The sequence below is a fragment of the Onychostruthus taczanowskii genome, unplaced genomic scaffold (genome assembly GCF_017590055.1).
Source record: "Onychostruthus taczanowskii isolate IOZ18803 unplaced genomic scaffold, ASM1759005v1 scaffold42, whole genome shotgun sequence".
Taxonomy (NCBI): domain Eukaryota; kingdom Metazoa; phylum Chordata; class Aves; order Passeriformes; family Passeridae; genus Onychostruthus; species Onychostruthus taczanowskii.
The window spans coordinates 3,818,762-3,839,153 of NW_024501682.1; the positions used below are offsets into that span (position 1 = coordinate 3,818,762).

At 36.1% G+C, this 20,392-nt stretch overlaps 1 protein-coding gene across 3 annotated transcripts; it reads left to right on the plus strand.

Annotated features, from left to right (window-relative positions):
- The first annotated feature begins 407 nt into the window (after positions 1-407).
- On the plus strand, positions 408-19,370 carry DYNC2LI1 (dynein cytoplasmic 2 light intermediate chain 1). Of its 3 annotated transcripts, none has more exons than XM_041413560.1 (13): positions 408-520; positions 1,354-1,474; positions 1,874-1,908; positions 2,276-2,345; positions 2,424-2,512; positions 4,619-4,805; positions 7,244-7,312; positions 8,657-8,734; positions 10,209-10,285; positions 10,631-10,701; positions 11,135-11,232; positions 12,413-12,505; positions 18,824-19,370. In XM_041413560.1, the coding sequence occupies exons 1-13, from the start codon at positions 507-509 to the stop codon at positions 18,887-18,889; spliced, it is 1,068 nt and encodes a 355-aa protein (XP_041269494.1). In that variant the 5' UTR covers positions 408-506; the 3' UTR covers positions 18,890-19,370. The 3 variants fall into 3 exon arrangements, with proteins under 3 accessions (XP_041269494.1, XP_041269495.1, XP_041269496.1); XM_041413561.1 differs by lacking the exon at positions 18,824-19,370 and adding an exon at positions 12,978-13,056; XM_041413562.1 differs by lacking the exon at positions 1,354-1,474.
- Positions 19,371-20,392: the final 1,022 nt, after the last annotated feature.

A 20,392-nucleotide genomic window follows, 5' to 3' on the forward strand; every position in this document is an offset into this window, starting at 1 on the left:
TAATTTTTGTAAAATAACTACACTTACTGCGTGTTACACAGCAGTTCATAGGGAGCGGGAACTACTCAGGCCTCGTTTCCCTCCCTGCGCTGGTAACAAAGCTCCCTATGGACCTTGAGTTTATCAAGAGCCAGCGCTTAAGGCCGAGGTCACATAAGACTCCCGGAGGTGTTGTTTACTTATCCCTGGCTTCCTGCACAGCTGGAGTATTTTGTTCCCTCACAAGGGCGGCTACAGCACAGATCACCCGAGCGCCCTCACACTCGCACCGGTACCGAGCCGCGGGAGCCCTGAGCACAGAGGCAGCCGCGGCCCCCCGGGAACGAGACGGGGCGAGGCCTGGGTGGAGCCTGCGCGCGGCCCCTCCCTCTGAGGGCGGCCGCGGGGCGGGCTGGGCCGAGCGCGGGGCCGGGGCCGCCCGTCCTCCCCCCGAGGAACTACAGCTCCCGGCGTGCCCCGCGCCGTTCCCATGGCCACGGGCAGCCGGGCCCGCGCCACGCGCCGCGATGCCCAAGGCCAGGTACCGGGAGCCGTGCCCGGGCTGGGGACGGGGGATCGCTCCCGCTGCCCTGGGGGAAGGGGCCGGCGGCTGGAGAAGACAGCCTGGAAGAGGGGAGGAGGGAAAGAGTGCTTAAACGGGCCGTTCCGGCCTCTAACCCTAAAGCGAGCGGGGCCGAGGGCAGGTGGGGCACGCTTGGCCCTTGTCCGGTTGCTTCTGTAAGGGACCCCACAAAAACGGGGTCTGCAGGTGACCGCGGGTGAACCTGGGCACGGGGAGCCCTCGCTGCCCGAGCAGCACCGAGCGCAGGTCCGGAGCTCTCCCGAGCCCTCCGAGCCGTGGCCGGCTCCAGAGGCTGCCTGCCAGCCGCGGGCTCCTGCGGAAAGCCTGGCACGCCACACAGCCTTTAAAGGTGTCTCCGTGCCCAGGGGCTGCCCGGGGGAGAGGGGAGTGACCGTCCCTGGGGGTGTTTCAAGGAAAGCCTGGACGTAGCGCTCGGTCGCCACTGGACTTGGGGGTGTTCGGTCACAGGTTGGACTAGATGGTCTCAGGGGTCTTTTCCAACCGAATCGATTTTGTGATTCTGTGATTGAATGTACTCCAAGCAAAGCCCCCCGCTCTACAGCTGGTATGTGCCTAAGTATGTGCCACAAGTGGCTGCTGGGGTTATTGAGGAATGTCACTTCAGCTGGTTTGGTTAGAAGTATTTCGACAGGCAGAGAGCAGGTGATGTGAAATAATAATAATAATAATCTACACCACAATAACCTTAATTTAGATGTTTTCAGGAATTAGGACCTAAGGTGTGTGTTTTCTCTAATTATTCCCTTCCTACTTTGTTTTCTTCCAACTAGTGATACTTTATGGGATCTTGCTATAGCTGAAGTGGAGAAGAGAGAAAATCCCGATGATGATGATGTCAAGCCAGGGGAAGTTTGGGAAAAATCAATATTATTTATGGGAAACAAAAACGGGGTAATCTAAATACTGTACAGTTCTACACTTTTCAAACATAATTTGTGTCAGGGAAAACATCTCATATTTTCAGATGTTAAAGTTCACCTAATTTTAAAGACATAATATCTCATGGTCTCATTCTACAGAGATCTAATTGATCACTAATGTCTGTTTTAAGTCAGTGTTCCTATTACTATATTTGTCATGTCTATTAATTTATAATTATAATAATAGTAGAGTAACTTGATTCTGATTGAAAATTGGACTTGAGTTTCCACTATAAGACTGCAAACAGTTACATGCATTTGCAGTTTTCTGGTACTTTATTATTGGAATGTTAAATGAATTTGACTTAGTGATACAACTTTATGCTTTAAAGACAGTACAATAGATTTCCTCTTTGTTTTTAATTTCTAGGGAAAGACCACTATCATACTGAGATGCCTTGAGAGGTATGTGTTAAATATTTTAAAGCAGTTTTCAGCTGTAGATTAAAAAACAGTGATATTGTGTGATAATTCATAATACACGTATGCAGATGTGTTCTGTGACTGGTTGATCACTTAGGAATGAACTGACTTCCCATCATTATAACCTCTCAGGTGACCCTTTCAGTCCTTCTCCAGTGTTAGCTGAAATGACTCATTTCTTTGGGCTGGTGCTGCTGCTTCTCCTGCCTACAGTACCTGACACCTCCTGTCTAAAAGTGTCTTCTCTTTACTGCTGTCTCTGAACTGACTGATAAATACAATTTAGTAACATAGAATTAACTTCCTTTCTTTAGAAGATCTTGACAAAATTCAGTTACTTTTGCTTTAGGGAAGAGTCTCCAAAGCCAACATTAGCTTTGGAATATACTTTTGGAAGAAGAGCAAGGAGACACAATTCAGTGAGTATAAAGTATAATTTACCATATCTTTATATATATACACAGACCTAAAAATAACATAAAGAAACTCTTTTGCAGCCTAAAGATGTAGCTCATTTTTGGGAATTAGGTGGTGGAACCTCATTAGTGGAACTCATTCGAATACCAATCACTAGCCACAACATAAGGTAAGTGTAAATATTAGAATTCCAGAGTTAATTTGAGCTTTCCTTCAATCATTACTAATCTCTAGACTTTTTTTTTTTTTTTTTTTTTTGTGAAAACCTCTTTCAAAGTGTAAGATAGAACATTTATGAGGTTTTGCTAAGAATCACTCTAATACCACAATGCTTTGCTTGGGTCTTCCTTTTCATGCTTCCCTCCTAAATAAACAAATTCTAAGTAATCTCAACAAAACATGGAGGAAGTAGGTTGGCCTTAAGTAGCAAGAACAAGAAATACAGAAAAAGAAAAGACATAATATCTTTATGCTCACTGAAGAGCTAGAAAACAGACTTGGGGACATATGAAAAATAAAATCTTGCTTTCTACTTTCGTGTGCACACATAGATGCTCTTTCAGTAACTGATATTTTAGGGTGAAAAACATGGCCAAAAATTGTGACAAAAAAGTCTCTGGATTTTTGGGAAATGACCTTTTAATGAAAAGGTAATTTCCTAACAGAGAGATGACGTTTCCAGGAAGAACCAGAGCTACTGAAATGGTTTGAAAACAAAAGGAAACAGAAATTTTGATCAAATTAAGAGACTGCAGTGAGAAAATCCTGTAATGGATAATATAAGAAGAAGAAGAAATGCATGAAAAATTGCATGAAGAAATGACAATGTGATAGGGGGTGCTTTTTGTGTTTTTGGGGGTTTTTTTTGTTAGTGAAGATGGGAGCTAAAAGGGGAGAAAAGGATCAAAAGACAAGTTTTGTATTATGGTCTATTGCTTTATTTCATTGGTATTGACCTTTAATTTCTGTGGGGAAGAAAAAGGAAGGATATAATTTTTATTCAGGTATATTTGCTCCTATTTTGACTACTGAGATAATGCCATTATTTCCTGAGAGACTAAGAGACAATAAAAATAAAACACTTATGGCATGTGAAGCTCTTTGTCTCTAGAAGAGCTTGGGAGAGAAAAAATTAGGTATAATTTTTCAGTCTCTAACTAAATTAAATTAATTGAGCTCTACCTCCATCCGTCTTTTCTTCCTTTTTTACTGATAAGGGATTTTCTGATGTGAAGAATCTTAAGATTGTTTGCTGGGATAGCAATGTTCTGTAAGAACAATTCACAGGACAATATTTTAACATGCCAGTAAAAATTCTACTATTCTAACAAATATAAGTGCATTTTGCTGGTTTTCTCATCATTGTACTCAAGCAATTTGCCTATTTAAAAGTTCCATAAACTATATCTAATTTCATCAAGAGACTTTTCACCAGATTTTTCTTCCCCACAGCATTTTATCATGAAATTGAACATTCAGTTTGATTCATAGCTTTTGTAATGCCACTCTGGTCTGGAATCCCCTTTTTCAAGATAGGCTAGAATGAGACAGAATGATGGCATCCATTCAGATTACTGCACTTGGAATGATCTTTACAGTTGCACTTAAATGCAGCTGGTGTTTTGGGAGGCAGGGTTTATAAAGAGAGGACTTCAGATGTAAAACATTTCTCATTAACAATCCATCTTTACAAGTCTGGTAGTAGCTAAGGATGCCATGTCACTCTTTTATCTTTCAGAAGACTTTTCTCAGGCATCCATTCAAGGTTCCAGCAAACTGTCACGGTCCATGACACAGAATATTGTCCTTAAGTAGATTTTATTCATTTCATATTAGAAAAAAATAGTGAAAGTAGGAGACTTTCCCAGGTATACAGGGAACACAGGTAATAGTTACGAAAGATTCTAGCCATTGGCTAACATTGCTTGGTCTGGGGTTGTAGACTTACGAGATGGCAGGGATACATAACAGCAGAAATCCTGAGTCATTCAGGAAGGAGCTACAGGGCTGAGGATTTTTGCATATGTTACTGTTTGAAGACAGTCCCCAAAAACAATGCTTGATTGGAAGTTGCCAAAATAATAGTTCTGAACGAGAGACAAGGGAAAGGTTTCTTCAGAGTGCAGAATATCCCTAAAAGCCATCTTACTTTGCTGTCCCATTTGATTCTGTCTTAGCAGTTAGATGTTCACATTTGCACTATAGGTGTGGCTTTGTACGAAAACGTTGACTGCCTCATGCGCTAAATATTGACCAAATAATGCCTATTTAATAGGTCATTTGCTGTGGTTCTGGTACTGGATCTCTCCAAACCTAATGAGCTCTGGACTACTATGGAGAGCCTTCTGCAGGTCACCAGAAGCCACGTGAACAAAATTTTAACCAAACTAGAAAAGACAAACGCTGAAGTAGCTGCTGAAATTAAACAGAGAATGTGGAACAATCTGCAGAGGGATCACCCTGTAAGTTACTTCTAATATTTTCTCCAGATGTCACAGGCCTTTATACAGTTAAAGATAATGCTTTAGAAAATCATAAACAACTCTTTTAGATTTTTATGCATGACTGAAAATCCATTTGATGTAGATGAACCTGTTCACTGGAAAATTATAGCAATTTAATAAAAATTCAATAAGAGCAGAAACAAGGAAAGAAGGTTTCTTATATCTTTTTGTTAGATATCTAATGTGATTGTTATGGCATGTTACACCAATCAAAAGAAATAGTTTTAGAGTAGCAGTTTGCTTTTTTCCCCCTCATCTTTTTAAAATGAAGATGAAAACTAGAATGTACAAAAGTCATCTAGCAAGAGACTAGCTGAAGGTACAAATTTAAGCAAAGAATATAGTTATAACAGCCATCAACATGACTATATACTTTGCATTTATTTAAAATGTCTATCACAAACTCAATGCCTTTTGATAATCTGACAACTAATTAAATTATAAAGTTTCAGAAATGTTAACATCAGTCCTTTAAACATAATTGCTAACTAAATCTCTGGAAAAGCTAAACTAGATTATGCGCAATAGAAATGAAAAGTCATTGTGCGTTAAACCTCTGCAAATGTTGTGTGTATATAATGCATAAATAAGTATTCAACAATTCAAAGACCTGGCATGTAAATCTAGTTACTGTAACTTCTACAAAATGCTTCAATGCAGCAAGTGCTTGTAGAGCTCAGAAATTTAAGAGTAACTCAAAATATATGAGAAAGCAACATATGCAGAACTCTGTAGATTTAGCATATGGAGTTTGATATTGGGATTATTTTGGTTTTTACTTTTAGAGAAGGTAATTCGCAAAAAGATAACACCTACATGCACAAACAAATGGCAATAAATTATGACCACAGTGTCTAGTTTCATACAGGGTTTTACATATCAGAAAATTACAAGCTTATTGCAATAAAGAAAAATAATAATGCTATTATTTGTTAAGAAAACTTGTTATTCTTGCACTGTAGAAAACACAATTTTACCTTCTGAACTAAAATTTCTGTTTATCTTCCATTATCACAGACACCAATAATGCAAATAAAATATTATATTACTGCTTGGTTCTCTTCTTACTTTCATCATTGTTCAAAGAAAAATGATGTCAGTTTATTAGAAAAAAATACTGTCTTTTATAGTCAAATTAAATGATAGTTTATGGAGATCTTTAAGTGCCTTTTAATGGTTAAACATATTTTTATCATAAACAGGAATCAATTAAATACTTACATTTTTAAGGATTAAGATATATTTCATTGGCCTAGCTAAAGAATTATTTGCTCTGATGATAAAACATAACAATTGCAGACCCTGTTTAAAAAGACTGAGTGCATCTAAAGTACTCCATAGTCAAAAATAAATTCCACAATCAAAACATGTTTAGGGTTCAATATGCTAGTTTTAATTTATCCCAAATTTTTCCTCTTAGTTATGAAATGAAAACGGTTTTTTTCAGTTTTATATTCTATATACTCTTTAAGTTGTGCTAGTTTTGCTTAAAGCTTTTTCTTTGACAGTGTATGAGTGAAGCCATTATTTCTCCTCTCCAAGCAGAGGATTTTCAGTGTGTGCAGCTTCTGTCAACATTCTGTCATTTAACCTGTCTGTGAAGTACCTGGGGTTAGGAAGGAGCAGTTGGACCAGCCTCTGCTACAACACATCTTTCTTGCACTGCTGCAGCCAAAGCAGCTTGAATAAATAAATAATTGCTTGGACACATGAGGGGATTATCTCATTTCATATGGACTACAGCAAACCCTTCCAGATCACTTGAGAATTCTTGTAATTCACTTATTAAAATTTTTATCCCACTTTAGCTATTTAGCACAGAAGTCTGCACTCTCAGACCTGTTTTCTTACATTGATACTAATTCACATTTTCAAGATTGTTGGATGATGTTTCATTTCTGTGCTGACATCAAACATTTGAAATTCACATTAAATATTGTTTAAGTGTTTGGAAAACATGATATGGGTAGGACAAATGTGTGACGCAAGCAAGTAATTCAATTTACTTTTCTTGAGGTTTTCTCTGCGTTCTTTTAGATATTATCCAAAGAATGTGAATGTGTCAAAAAGCCAGTTCTACTAATCCAGCCAGGCAGGTGTTCTATGAATACATGAGGTTTTTCCTCTCTTCCTTTCCTATCTAATAATGTAATATATAGTGTAAAAGCCCTTTTATTCCAGTAAGTGCTCAGAGGGATTGCTTCCTGACCATTTAGGAAGAAAATGGGAAAATGGTAGAATATAATATGGATATTGCAATAAAGTTGATTACTCTACCTTAAGGTTTGGAAAACCTTCTCTTCTATGAATTTATTTTAATCTCTTTCAGTTGCTTTAACAGTTGCGATCTCTACAGTTTTTTTACAGAGCTTAACTGTCCTATATCTTTTTAACAGGACAGTGCATTAGTTGACCCTTTTCCAATACCCTTGGTGATAATTGGAAGCAAATACGATATTTTTCATGTAAGTAATGCTTAAGTACCTTTTTGATAATTAAATTATTCCCAGTAAATATTCTATATACTAAGATTTTACTAATATAACAGTAATCTTTTGAACTGAAGTGTGGAAAGCCAGTCTTCTACCACCAAAAAAAAAAAATCTTCCTATCCAACAGCATTAAGGAAGGCCTACTGTCATTCCTTCACAAAACACCCCCAAACTGACGATTTTTGAGATGTATGTAGAAAATGCTTCCCTTTTTGGTCTGCAGCAACTTGTGTCTCAACAAGAAAACACCACGTGGATGATTTCCTTTTATAATGAGAGAAATCCAGCTCCACGTGTCCCTTGTGACAGCAGCTGTAAGTTTATGGCAGTGAAAGAGGGGTGTATCTCAAGTCAGCTGATGAGATTTTTTTGATAGTTGTGGCAGTTTCAGTCTGGAACTTTACTTTTAAAGTACTTCCTGAGTTTCTAGAGACAAGTTAGGAATTGCATCTTTTATTGAGGGGAGGAAGGAAGTGTCATAGTACTGCCAGATTGTCTCCCAGGACATAAAAATCGCTAACAAACACATACTAACTACACTTTATAATGAGAAACTAGGCCAGTATGTTTGATTTTTAGCAGTTGTGCTGGCAGCCTGTGCTTCTCTGGATGGCTACACAGTGCACTTGATACCTGGCTGACTCTTTGAGTTACTGAATTCTTTATTAATAAGGGACTTGCCTTCTCTCATACCAAAGCTTTATGCTGAGCCATGACCCTTTTAAACTACTGTCATGTAATAAGGACAAAATACCAGCCTGATTCCGTTGGGGGTCTATGGATTGACTCCTGCAGGCATCACGGGGACCAAATTTTCACCCATTTTATCCAGGGAACACCATCTGTATGATCTTAGATGAAACAGACATGGATGAAAAGGTATTTTGATGCACCTTTCAAATCTTGCAGGTATTAGAATTTAGACAGCATATACCCAAAGATTTACTTAAATATTTTCACAAAAAGAAAAAAAAATCTTATTCTTCTTGTAGGCAGCATTTCTGTTGGTAAAAATTTAAAACAATATCAAAAAAGTAAATTGAAAATTAAATGTGCGTTCTCAATTTAAAAACTTTTCCTGGACTAACATATTGCCTGAATTAGGCTTCATCTGTAAAAAAGAAACAAAGAGAAATTGTGACATTTCTTTTTGGAGTAGGTTGTTACTGATTCTGTCTTAAGATATAATTATGCTGACAGCTGAAAGCCTTATATATTGTAGCTTAAGTGCACTGCAGTTTATATAAAAAAAAAGTTCTAACTGTAATATTTTGGGGTTTTTTTCTTACATCTGTGTTCCACTATCAACTTTTTCAGGAGTTTGACTCTGAAATGAGGAAAATAATAAGCAAGACACTTCGATTTGTTTCACATTATTATGGAGCATCATTAGTGGTGTGTATATTTATTTTCTATTTATGAATAGAGAAGATGAACAATATTTCTGTTACAAAACAGTATTTTTAAAAATAGTACTATAAAACTCCTAGAGAAAATGGGATTTCATTTGTTTTACGGTAGCTTTCTTCATGAGGCTATCTGTTGAACAAGTCAGCACTGTACTGGCAGGGGATGGATGGACATGCCTTGTGAGCAAACGACACAATTCCCAGTATCGACAAACACTAAAGAAAAACAGTTACCTGAGAGCCAGCTTAGTTCCTGCATTGAGTTTACTGCATCTTGGGCAGTTTTTTTTTTTTTTTGTGCAAGAAAGGAGAATGGGCAAAAGTGAATGCCTTAGATTGAATTAGAGAACTGACCCTTTTGGTAGAAGCATGAACTTACATTGAGTGACCGAGCTTCCGTAGATTTAAAATCATTGGCTCATTTTCACAGTAGTTTAAGTATATGAGATTACTACACTTAGGGTGTTGAAGAAGGAAAGGAGCTTCCTTACAGAAGTGCATAGAAAGATGCCAACATGAGGACAATGAAGTATTTATTTTAGTTTGTCAGATCATTCTCTGCGTAAAGGCAGAAACACGCATGCTGCGATTCACAGTCCAGTAACACTGCCTCTTGGGCTCTCTGTGCATCAGAAGATGGATCTAACTGTATCAACCATCATAGATGTAATAAACAATATTTAATAGTAGCTTAGTGATTATCAAAACAGCTTATGTTTACTTTGAATACTTATAATCCCAGCATGTCCTTTTGCATCCACGTAAAGCTTTTTCACTCTGGTATCCAAATCTGTCTTTTGTTAACTGTCTTGGTTGGGATTTTTTTAATATTTGAGCATTATTGTAATTAAAAATTAGAATATAAATCTCTTTGTCTGCTTAATCCTGATTGTCACTGAAATGAGAGGGAGAAACCTAATTTATCACAGCAGGGATCTGACTTCTTTCTCAAAGACATGAATCTGTTAGGATACAAAAGCCTTTAGACAAGAAGAAGCATGTTGTTTGAGAATATATTCTGAAAATTGCTTTCTGATAAATCTGTACCATTCTGCCACTTTGAAGCTGTTTTTATGACAGTTATATAGTTATTCATTGCATTTCTAAATGTTTATGGTATTCTGGATAATATGTAATGTAATTTAAAAACTCATTAGTCTTGGGGAAAAGATTTGTGCCTTATAATGTGCATGTTTCAAAAGTTTTTAATCAGTATTTTAAAAATTATTCTTTAATCTTTATTTATTCTACTTTTTAATCTTTATTGATCTATATATTCAGTAACAAATATATTCATGTTTTTGAAAGGGAATGTGAGATTTTTATTCTAGTCAAGTTTTGAACATATAGTAAATTTATTTGTGTCAGGTATTAATTAGCAAGACTCTATCCTATTTGTAGATGGCAAAATATCTATGATGGAAGTTCATAATGTATATTTTGTTTTTTGATTCATTTAGTTTACCAGTAAATCTGAGGCTCTCCTGCTGAAAGCCCGTGCTCTTATTAATCACTTGGCATTTGGCTACGATAAAAGGTAATGTTATTGTTCAACTATTAAATGTCTTGCTCAGAGCCTAGAATTAATTATTAAAAATATTTTAATAATTTTTTTCTTAAACATTATCTCAGAAATATTTTTGTTCATGGACTTGGACTCCTGTGACTCAGCTGCCTATCCCTCCTAAGGACAGTGATAACTCCTTAGTTTTGATCCTCAAACCAATGAATTGAAAATGTGGTTACCACTGGAATTGAGTACTGTTTTATTTACATGTATTTATATGCAAACCTCAGTACGACTCTAGTCTTGGCTAGAGCAGTGTTGTTTTTTGTTGATTGCTGAATGCTCACTTGATACATTTTCTTTTTTTCTGTTTAGCAAGTCTGTATCAGTGGATCCCAGCAAACCTCTCTTTATACCAGCAGGCCTGGATTCCATGAGCCAAATAGGTTAGATCATTTCCTGTTCATTGTTTGTTGCTTAATTCTTTTGAAAAGAAGAAAAACATTTTAAGCAAATAGATAAATTACAGCACATCAGTATCAGTTTTAACAGATTACTGAAGGAAATAGCTTATAGATTTTAAAATCATGATTCAGTATATTACTGAGAATTATTTGTGCAGGTTTGTTAGGTAGTTTAATAAAGTCTCTGGACTATGTAAAATAGTAAAGTACCAATAAGCTTAGATCTGAAAGAAAATAAAATATACAAAACCTCTCAGCCCATTTCATGGTAGGAGATCAATGGTTTTTTCAGACTTGTTTCAGTTTGTCAGTGTAGAAGGTAAAATACTAAATTAGATGGTTCATTATGCAAAATTATTCTGTGATTTATGTTGTTATGACAACACACTTGTCTTATGTGTGCTGTGATCCTCAGGACCACCACCTGCCTCTGACAGTGATCTTGGAAAGATGCGTGCCAACACACCTTTGGAACTATGGAAAAAAGTATTTGAGAAAACATTTCCTCCCAAGGTAGGGATGCATATGCCATGCATACAGCTGCTTTTCTCGCAGAATAGCAGCACTATCCCTGCTCCTTTTTGTCTTTCAAGTCCACTGACCGGAATTTTAGTCTCACTTAGCAATACTCTTTAATACATTTTTAAAAGATAAAGGCGTGTATGTAGTGCTGCTCCTACATCTTCAGTCACCTTCCCACATTTAGAAATTATGAAAGATGCTGTTCTCAGTATAAAATGCCCCAACATGATAAAGACTAAACTCCTTAGAAACTATAGAGAAGTGTTAGCTTTCATGTTGTGTTTCCTCATAGCCTTTAAAAACACAATAAACAAATGTTTCCTCCTGTACCCACCCCTCCAAGTATCCCCTGAACTCCCCCTGAAACAGCTGGAGAAATGAATACACTTCTCATCTGGCAAGATCCATAGCTGTTCATCAGTGTATCAGTCTAATTAAAGATTTAAACATTTGCCAAATAGATTAAGAGTCTCTTGGGTTGGTTCCACAGCAGGCTTTAAACTTCAAAGCTATTTTTGTGCATTGTAAAACTCTTTTTCCATTGCCTCACTTAGGAAGTAGAATTCTGCTTTATTTTATTCCATCACTGTTATTATTGCCTTCTTGCTACTTTCCATTTGATATGATTAAGGAGAAATGTGCAGGACACCATTTAAAAAACCCCTCCTCATTTGATAGTTTTTCTTACTATTAGTGTTTTTGCTTCTTTAGAATTTAATTTATAGTTCACTCAAGGCTAGGAAATGAAAATGCAGATATTTGGCAAAGACAGCAATCTGTTTCTCAGCTATTGAAGTAATGCTTTTGGTAACCAAAAGTGAATTCTAGTCATGAGCATTAAATAGTTTATCAAGGGCAACCTCAACTGTGCCCTGACATCATGGACCAGAATGGATATTTTCATTTTGATGCTCAAAAATAATAACCAACCACCACGTAAGAATAGTTTCTGCCCTTTAGAATCTAGCTGCACTCTTATTTTTTCTTCACTTTACTGATAATTTGGGGTTTTTTTAACTACTCTGTGTCCTGTAGCACAAAATTGTTCCATAAATGCAAGCTTTTAATATATTTGTATTAAAAGCAAATACTTTAATTTCTATAGTGTGGCTTTTTCTTGTTAAAAGAAGATAAATCCTATCATTTGGGGTTTTGTCTTTTCTCCTTTTAGAGTTTCTGTGATTTACAAGATACAAAGGACCCTGCACAGGATAGTCAATATGCTGAGTATGAAGTTGATGTCATGAGAGCTCAGAAAAATCAGGTGCGTGGTAATTCTCCAAATGCTGTTCACAGTCAGGTATTCCAGAACCACCAGCACTGCTGAACTATTAGTATATGCTCGTACTTCCCCTTTTTGCCCTTAAATAATTTCAGCTTCAGATTTCAGCTTAATAGTTGGTTGTGAGAGATTTTCCCCTTGTTAAGATACTAAGCCAGTAGACCATTGTTAGATCTCAAAGTTATGGCTCTGAGTTTCTTTAGAAATTAATAATTCCAATTTTCCCCCAAACTGTACTCTAAAATTAACTCACTAAAATAAACTTTGAAGCTTTCTTGACAGTCATTTCCTCATTTCTTCACTCTGTACTCTCATTTGAGTGTTGACTAACAGAAAGTGTAGGAAGCAATATCAAAGTTTGTGGTGGGGACTTTTTACTTCTGTCTTTCTCCTTCAAAACTTATTTAAACTGGAAAGGTACTGCGATGATAACATTTTTAACTTGAATTTGCAGGCTATGGACATTTTATCTTAAATAGAGTGAATGGAATTGTTCCACAGAGTGATGACATGTGGCTTAACCCCTGAATTCCAGGAAAGACCTTTAATGGGGAAAGGATCTTCTATTTTTTTCTTAAAAATTGTGAAGTGTTTCTGCCTTTTTCTAGATTAGTGGGGAATTAATTTTATAGAAAAATTCTGTGGCAAACTAGGTGAAGGGTAAATGATTGCCTTACAGCTAACAGTATATACCAGTATATAAAATCAGCTGAGTAGCAGTACTGTATATAACAGTTTTCATCAGTATGGGTATGTTCATAGGTATTGGTCTGTTAAAATTAAACCAAGATTTATCCAAAGAATAAAGCACTTTCAAAAATCCCCTGCAGCCTTTGAACCTACACATTACCTGCAATATCCTGTTAATATAGGTATCAGTTCTGAATTTCTGTCACATCAAGAACGGTGTTAGAAATCATTAAAATTTGTAAAGCACGCTGCTTTTGGAATTTATAATACAAACATACTCAGCATAGCTATGTATCTCCAAATAAGTATATAGTGTACTACATTTGTTATTTTTACATAATAATGTGTTGCAAAAGAAGATACTGGTATGTATTGATTAAATCACACAGGAAATTATTAATTTTCTGTTTTTAAACAAAAGAGAGAGGCTTTTAGAATCTTAATCACTTCAAGGGCACTGCAAACCATTATAGCTTCTTTTTGTTGGACTACTACAAGTAATTTGAGCATTAAAGAGATAATTACTTTTGTTATCTGCAGTTATTTCCTATGTTTTTATTGCAAAGTTTAATTTTTACAAGATTATTTGCACATTATTAAAATGTTTTATACTAAGAATTTGAATTGCACCAAGCTAGAAATATATATCTAAAAGAAAAGAACTCTCTAGTTGCAGTGTTTCTTGAATTGTCCTTCAATTTTCCAGTTCAATGGAAAGCAGCACAAAAATCATATTTTCAAAGCAACTTTTTAAATTCATCATGTGTCTGACTTTCTTTATAGAATCTCATGGTACCTGTTGCATAGGAGGACCAGTATATTAAGATGGTCAATAGACAGCATATTGCTAATGAAATCATGGGACCTAATGCAAAATTAAAAGTATCATGTGATGACAGTGAATGTTTTCATGTTATCATTTTTCTCGGTTACTTTCGGTTAATTAATGTTACTTTGGACTACAGATGATAGCCTATTTGCTTATTTATCTCAAAGATAAGCTTCAAAAGAAAAGAAGCACAAAACCAGCAAGGAAAGCAAAACACAGCCCCTGTCACTGCATCTGATAGAAGAACCAGCAATACCTGACTGACTCAGTCCTCATCAGAACTGCTCGATAATGCTGTAATAGATTTAGAGATAACTGTAGCAATACAAAGTCTGAATAAATAATTTCCAACTTTGTAATTCTGATAGAAGGATTTGCCTGCACTCTAGCAGAGTGCAAGATTAAATTATAATTCTTAAGTATAAAATAAGAAAACAGTTTAAAAAATCAAGAAAGTCAGTGGCTGATCTGAGGTACTGTTAGCCAGCATTTATCTGAGATGCTGTTTGGCTGTAGACGTTTAGAGTCCAGTTCATCAGCATTCTGACATAACTGTTTTCTTTAAGACCAGATTATTTTGCCTCTTTAATATTTTCAGAGTTAACTATGAGATGTACCACTTTTTTTCTAAACATTTTTGCTCTGGAAAGCTCTCTGAGGCTGTCTTTTCCTCACTGTGCCTTTCTTCAAGATGGAGCACATCTCTCTTTCTCAACTATGTCTCTTCAGAATTCTTTTCCTAGTTCTTACCCCACAGACATACATAGCACAGATTTATATCAAATAGTGCTGCTGGAATTGTTTACTGCTTTCCATTCCCTGTAGTTAAGCTCTGAGAGAGAATACAGACCCTTTTGAAATTTATATCTGTCATGTAATTCTTAACTAACAGATTTTCTCCAGGAATTACTGTAATTTTGTGGTTTTTGCAGGGCTTTCAATATTAAAAAAAAAATGAAAATCACTCTGTTATTAGGCCTTAAATGTCTAGGTTTTGGTTAATTCTTCATAGATAAATCACATGGCAAACTTGTCATCCTCTATCCACTCCCTGTTAGCTGTTTGGCTTTTGATGCTTTCAGGTCACCTGGTACACACATAAGCTGAATAAGAGTGAGATCTTTTAAAATAATATTTCTGATTAGAGCTACATGTATACACCTGAATCAGTGAGCACCTATGGGGAGCATGTTCTTTAGTTCCTTCTAAATGTTTGTGGCAGTGAGAGCCTGGCACATGGGAATGTCTGTTCTCTTTCTTTTAGAAATGCTTTCTGCCACAGATGTAAGTACTCTAAGGTTGTTTCCTGATATGCCTTCACTGCTAATGCTCAAAATAGGTGCTTGGACCTTTTGATCTGGACATTTGACTGCAGCTTCATTCATTGATGCAACAGATAAAGCTCAACCTTGAGCTCAACGAACTGGAGAGCCTCCTACTCATGTGCTTCAGTAATCATGCAGTGCTGAAGTTCACAGTCACTGGTCCTTGTTACACAGAGCTATTACTTCGGGGATTGGTGCCAGTTCTAGCTGAAGCCTCATGCCATGAAATCAAAAAATTAAATGCCTGGTGCCATGAGGTCAAAAAAGTAGATGCCTGGTGCCATTTGTTGTCAGCTAAAAGTCATGGAAGCAGATCTTAATGAACAGAGATGTAACTGTTAAGACTTTAAAAAGTCATAAACACAAGAAGATTCTACATCTCACAAGGAGGAACAGTTGCATTTCCCCTAAAATTGCAGCAACCTAATCAACTCACAACCAAATGTCACCTCCATGTCAGATCTGCAGCTGACATGTGGACTGTGCTGGCCAACAAACTGAGAGCCATATTTTTCCAGCACAGTTTGCTGACATGATCATATTGCTGAACTTCAGGAGACCATTTCAGTCACATTCCACAAAAAAACACAAGATTTCATACTGTGCCATGAACCCTTGGTCACAGCAATATTACTGGGCAGAGAAATATAATAGGCCCCTACCTTAACGTGTGTAACAGAGCAGTAGCAGCTTTCATATTCTCCACAGGAGGACATGTGCTAGTCCTTGCAACAGAAAAAGTTATTTAGGATATTTACTTAGCTGCCAAGAACAAGCTTTCTTGTTTTCACATGAAAGCATGTCCAAATGGGTAAAAAATATTTCATTTTTAAATGATTTTGTTTTTAATTTTTAAATTAAAGAGCATTATTAGAGCACTGTTATTAAATTTTCTACTAAAGTTTTTGTCCTTAAGACTTTTAATTAGTGTTTCAGTACTTGGTTTCACCATGTTCCAGATGGAGGGCACATCCAGTAAGAAACTGCATGAAAAGGAAAGTTGAAGCCATATCAGTCACTCAGAACAGAGGAAATGCAACAATTAAGGCTTTTCCTACAATCTTAATTTTTCCTTCTTGTTTGTAGACATTGTAGTATTGTCTTTAATTACATGATCATATACTATTTTGCTGATGTCTCAGTTCAATTGTTCAGTATTTCTTTTCATCATCCTTATTCTTTATGTACCTTATTTTTCAACCTGCCATTCAGACACTTCAATGAACACAAAAGTATTAATTTTTTTTTCTCTGAGAGTGTGTGGTAATGCTATCTTATCTGAGTGCCTCACAAACATCAGTTAAGTCTTTCTTCCCAATCCCTTTATGAGATTAGGTGTGATCTTCCCCATTTGACAGATGAAGAATTTACAGAAACACAGAAGTACAGAAGCATTAAGGTTTAAAAAAAAATTTTAAGCCCACTTTATGCCAGTGTTGAGATATCTGTGATAAGTTGTTAGCACTAATTACATTTAAAGCATTCAGATCACATGGAAAGTGCATTTAAATGACAATTATTTTTTCTTTGTATATCTGATCTCTGTCCCCTACACTTGCACTCACAAAACAAGCATAGCATAATGCTAGCATGAAGATTTTGGTGTACTTTGAGATACATTCTTTTGTAGGATCTTCTTTTCTGTGGAGAGATGCTCTCTTAGCTGATTGTATCATCAGCCTATTCTAGAATTCTGCTCATGTTTGCAGTGTAGAACTTGACGAGCAGGAAGGGGCCTTTTCCAAAAGGGTGTCTGGAGTGATCTTTAAGTAGTGTTTGAAAGAATTTTGCATTACATTTCTGATCTACAGGGATGTATTTTGCTTTCTATTTTGCACAGAAACTAGGTAGGTGTACTTTGCTGACATTTTCCCTCATGAATCACTGGCATTTTTAAAATATTTTTTCCTAAATATCCTCCCATTTAATAAATTATTTTTTTTTTCATTTCATTGTTTAAATGTTAGCCTTACCTAGATACACATCCAAAATAAATACTTATAATTTTGTTCTGTACTTCTGTATGTAGTGGAGTAGCTATACAGCTTTAATATATGCTGTGGTTTGACAGTTTGCATGTTTGTATTGTTTTGAATTGCCTTTACACTGAATTGTCTCCTAGGCTAGCTAAACATAGAGCAAAATTAATTCTGCTGAATTATCTGCCTCTTTCTTGAAAGAGTTTAGTCAGAGGATAAATCTGCAAGGTAGTTAACCAACACCTGTAGACATGACCCCAGATGGGTTTCTTCCTGAAACCTTTGAGAAAGTTTTAAAATGAAATCACTTAGCAAAAATCCATGTTCCATGTGCTCCTTAAAATACCACAGTATTTTTTCTATTCCTAGCCGTTGGCACGTTTCCAACAGTTCGGTACGTTCCAAGATCAAAATTACTTTATATTAATAACAAGGGAGTGAAAATAGTGAATAAAAACCAGCTTAGAGATAGAACAGTTCAACAGTACTGGAGTGGCAGCTTATAATGCAAGTTACTGGCTTTAGCCTAGACACAGTATGTTCTGTGCCAGTCCCCCATGGAGTTACTTAACCCTGCCGGTAGACTCCTACAAGCATTAGGAAGATTGTACACTAACTAAAAATCTTCTCTCTGCTTATACAGCTGGGGTGCTTTCTGGAAACTCTGCACCTCTGACAAAGCTGCTGAAATTACTTCCTGAGAGAAAATTCCATTTATTACTTCCATACAATCTTAAAATGATGACTGCTTTCTTGTTCTGCCCTTTAATGTCTTCTTCTTCCCTCTGCTCTGGACTGATAGTTAAATTCACCAGGAGTGAATTTTGTTTTTGTCATGCTGATACTTGCACGCCTACAGGAAAACCTCTCTTTAATCAAAATAAATCACATGTCCACTTTTGAAGGTCTTTGCTACATTTATCGTAAGTACTGATTTGTGTCCACCTCTTTCCTGATGTAAGAAAGATATGGTGAGTTTTTGTCTTGCAAGCAGTACAGAGTTAGGTCTAAAAGTACCTCATTAAAGCATCATCTTCCTGTAAATTTGCTGGAAGCCTTACTCTGAAGTGAATGAAAAGCTAACCTAAGGCTTCCTAAGTTATTATTTTTTGCTGAAAAATCTTTAGAAATTACTCCTGACAGTAGACACCCCTACATAAAATTCAGCAGAGGAAACTGTTTTTTGTAATGGTGCTAGAAACTTCTATTATAGACTTCAGTGCTCCAACTGGCTCAGATGAGGTCATTTATCTACCTTGCTAGTACTCTACTGATCTAAAGTACAGCAAAATGTACAGCACCTGTGGCAAAATTCATAGCCCTTTTAGGATAATTTTGTTAAATACAGAAATACAGAACACCTCGGCAGTGAGAAGTGTTTGTACATACACACATTTGCCAAATAAATACATGAAGTTTCTGGAGACTTTTATTAATGAGAAAATTAGCTTAATATGTATTTATGTTTCTTTTTTAGGAACTTGAACAATACAAAAGAAATGCCTCTAAATCCTGGAAAGAAATGGATTTTGATTCTGATTGAGGAACTGCTCTGTCTTCAGTTTAACACCATTTACAAAATTATTTTTATCATTTTTACATTACATGAGCAATTTCATCTGATGCAGTTGAAAATATATAATACCAAACTACAACGTTGGTATTTATTAAGCATCCCTGCTGTTACTTTCCAGAAAAGGAGCTGTTTATTCACTCAGTCCAAATTTGTTTATCTTGGCACTAGCAAAGAGTTTTAAAAAGTGGGGTGAAAGGAGTTCTTGATTGCTCTCAGATGGGTCTGTATATGAAGACTGGCATTACTCAATTCTATATATTTTATAACACATTATTTTACTTACTTTTGAATACTTCTAGTCTAAACATATATTTAAATATAAACAAGTTTTCACACCCAAAATATGAAATTGTGTAGTGTGCTAGGCATCTTTTTGTAGTTCAAAACCAAAGGTTAAGAAATACTTGCATAATTGTTTGATATATTTGAATAAATAAAAAAACCCCTACAACTGGCAGAATAACATGGAGTTAAATCCTTCTTTGACCTGAATTCAGAAGTGTGCATTCTCTCTGTCACAGAATCACACAATTTAATACAGAACTTATTTCTTGCAGTGCATAATGTCACACAGAGTTTAGAAGATGGATGTTTCTGTCACACATTCAAATGCTAGGAAGTCAGTCTAATTAATTTGACAGATACTTGGTTACTGCTGAGAGTATTACTGATTCACATTCAGCCTACAGCAGGAATGGGTTTTTGTCCATGCACACCTCACTAGTGTGAGATGCACTGAGTGTTCTGAAAATACCCAAGACAATGCAGATTAAAGCCAGAGGTGTCTCCTGAGAGCTCAGACTTGTCAGAGTGGATGTTTGAAGAGTCACCTGGCAAACCAGATCAACCCTACATGCTCATAAAAATGGGAGAGACAGACTAATCTGGTATCTTTCCAGCTATTTAAAGCTATTTGTTATGTTTAACATATTCATTCACCAGATGTTTTTTCTGATAACAACATTTATATCTCAGAATATTTTACATAAAAATAATAGAAAAATACACTTAAGTGGAAATACTGTATTGCCTTGAGGATTGATTTAAAATTCCTTGTTATGAACTGCCTCATCTCAAAACTATCATATAAACTAGCTATATAATTACAGAATTTTAAGATACAAATATACTTACCTCCTTGGAGAAATCTGTCTCTCTGCAAAAACTAATTTCTTCACAGAACATGAAAATAAGATACAAAATTTAGGAATTCTGTGTCTGTTATGTTTTCAGTTTTGAAAGACACATGAGAAAAATTTCCAAAGATGAAAATGGCATTGCTTCTGACAAACAACTCTTATACTTTTTCCCTAGTTAAATTGACATTTTATTAAATAAAACCAAAACATTATTAAACAAACATATATTTTTCCTTGTAATTCATAAACTGCTTCCAAAACAAGGTTAGAACTTGACAGTGAAAAGAAAGAATTCATGGAAATAACCTAAATGTCTTCGCTGATTTACTAT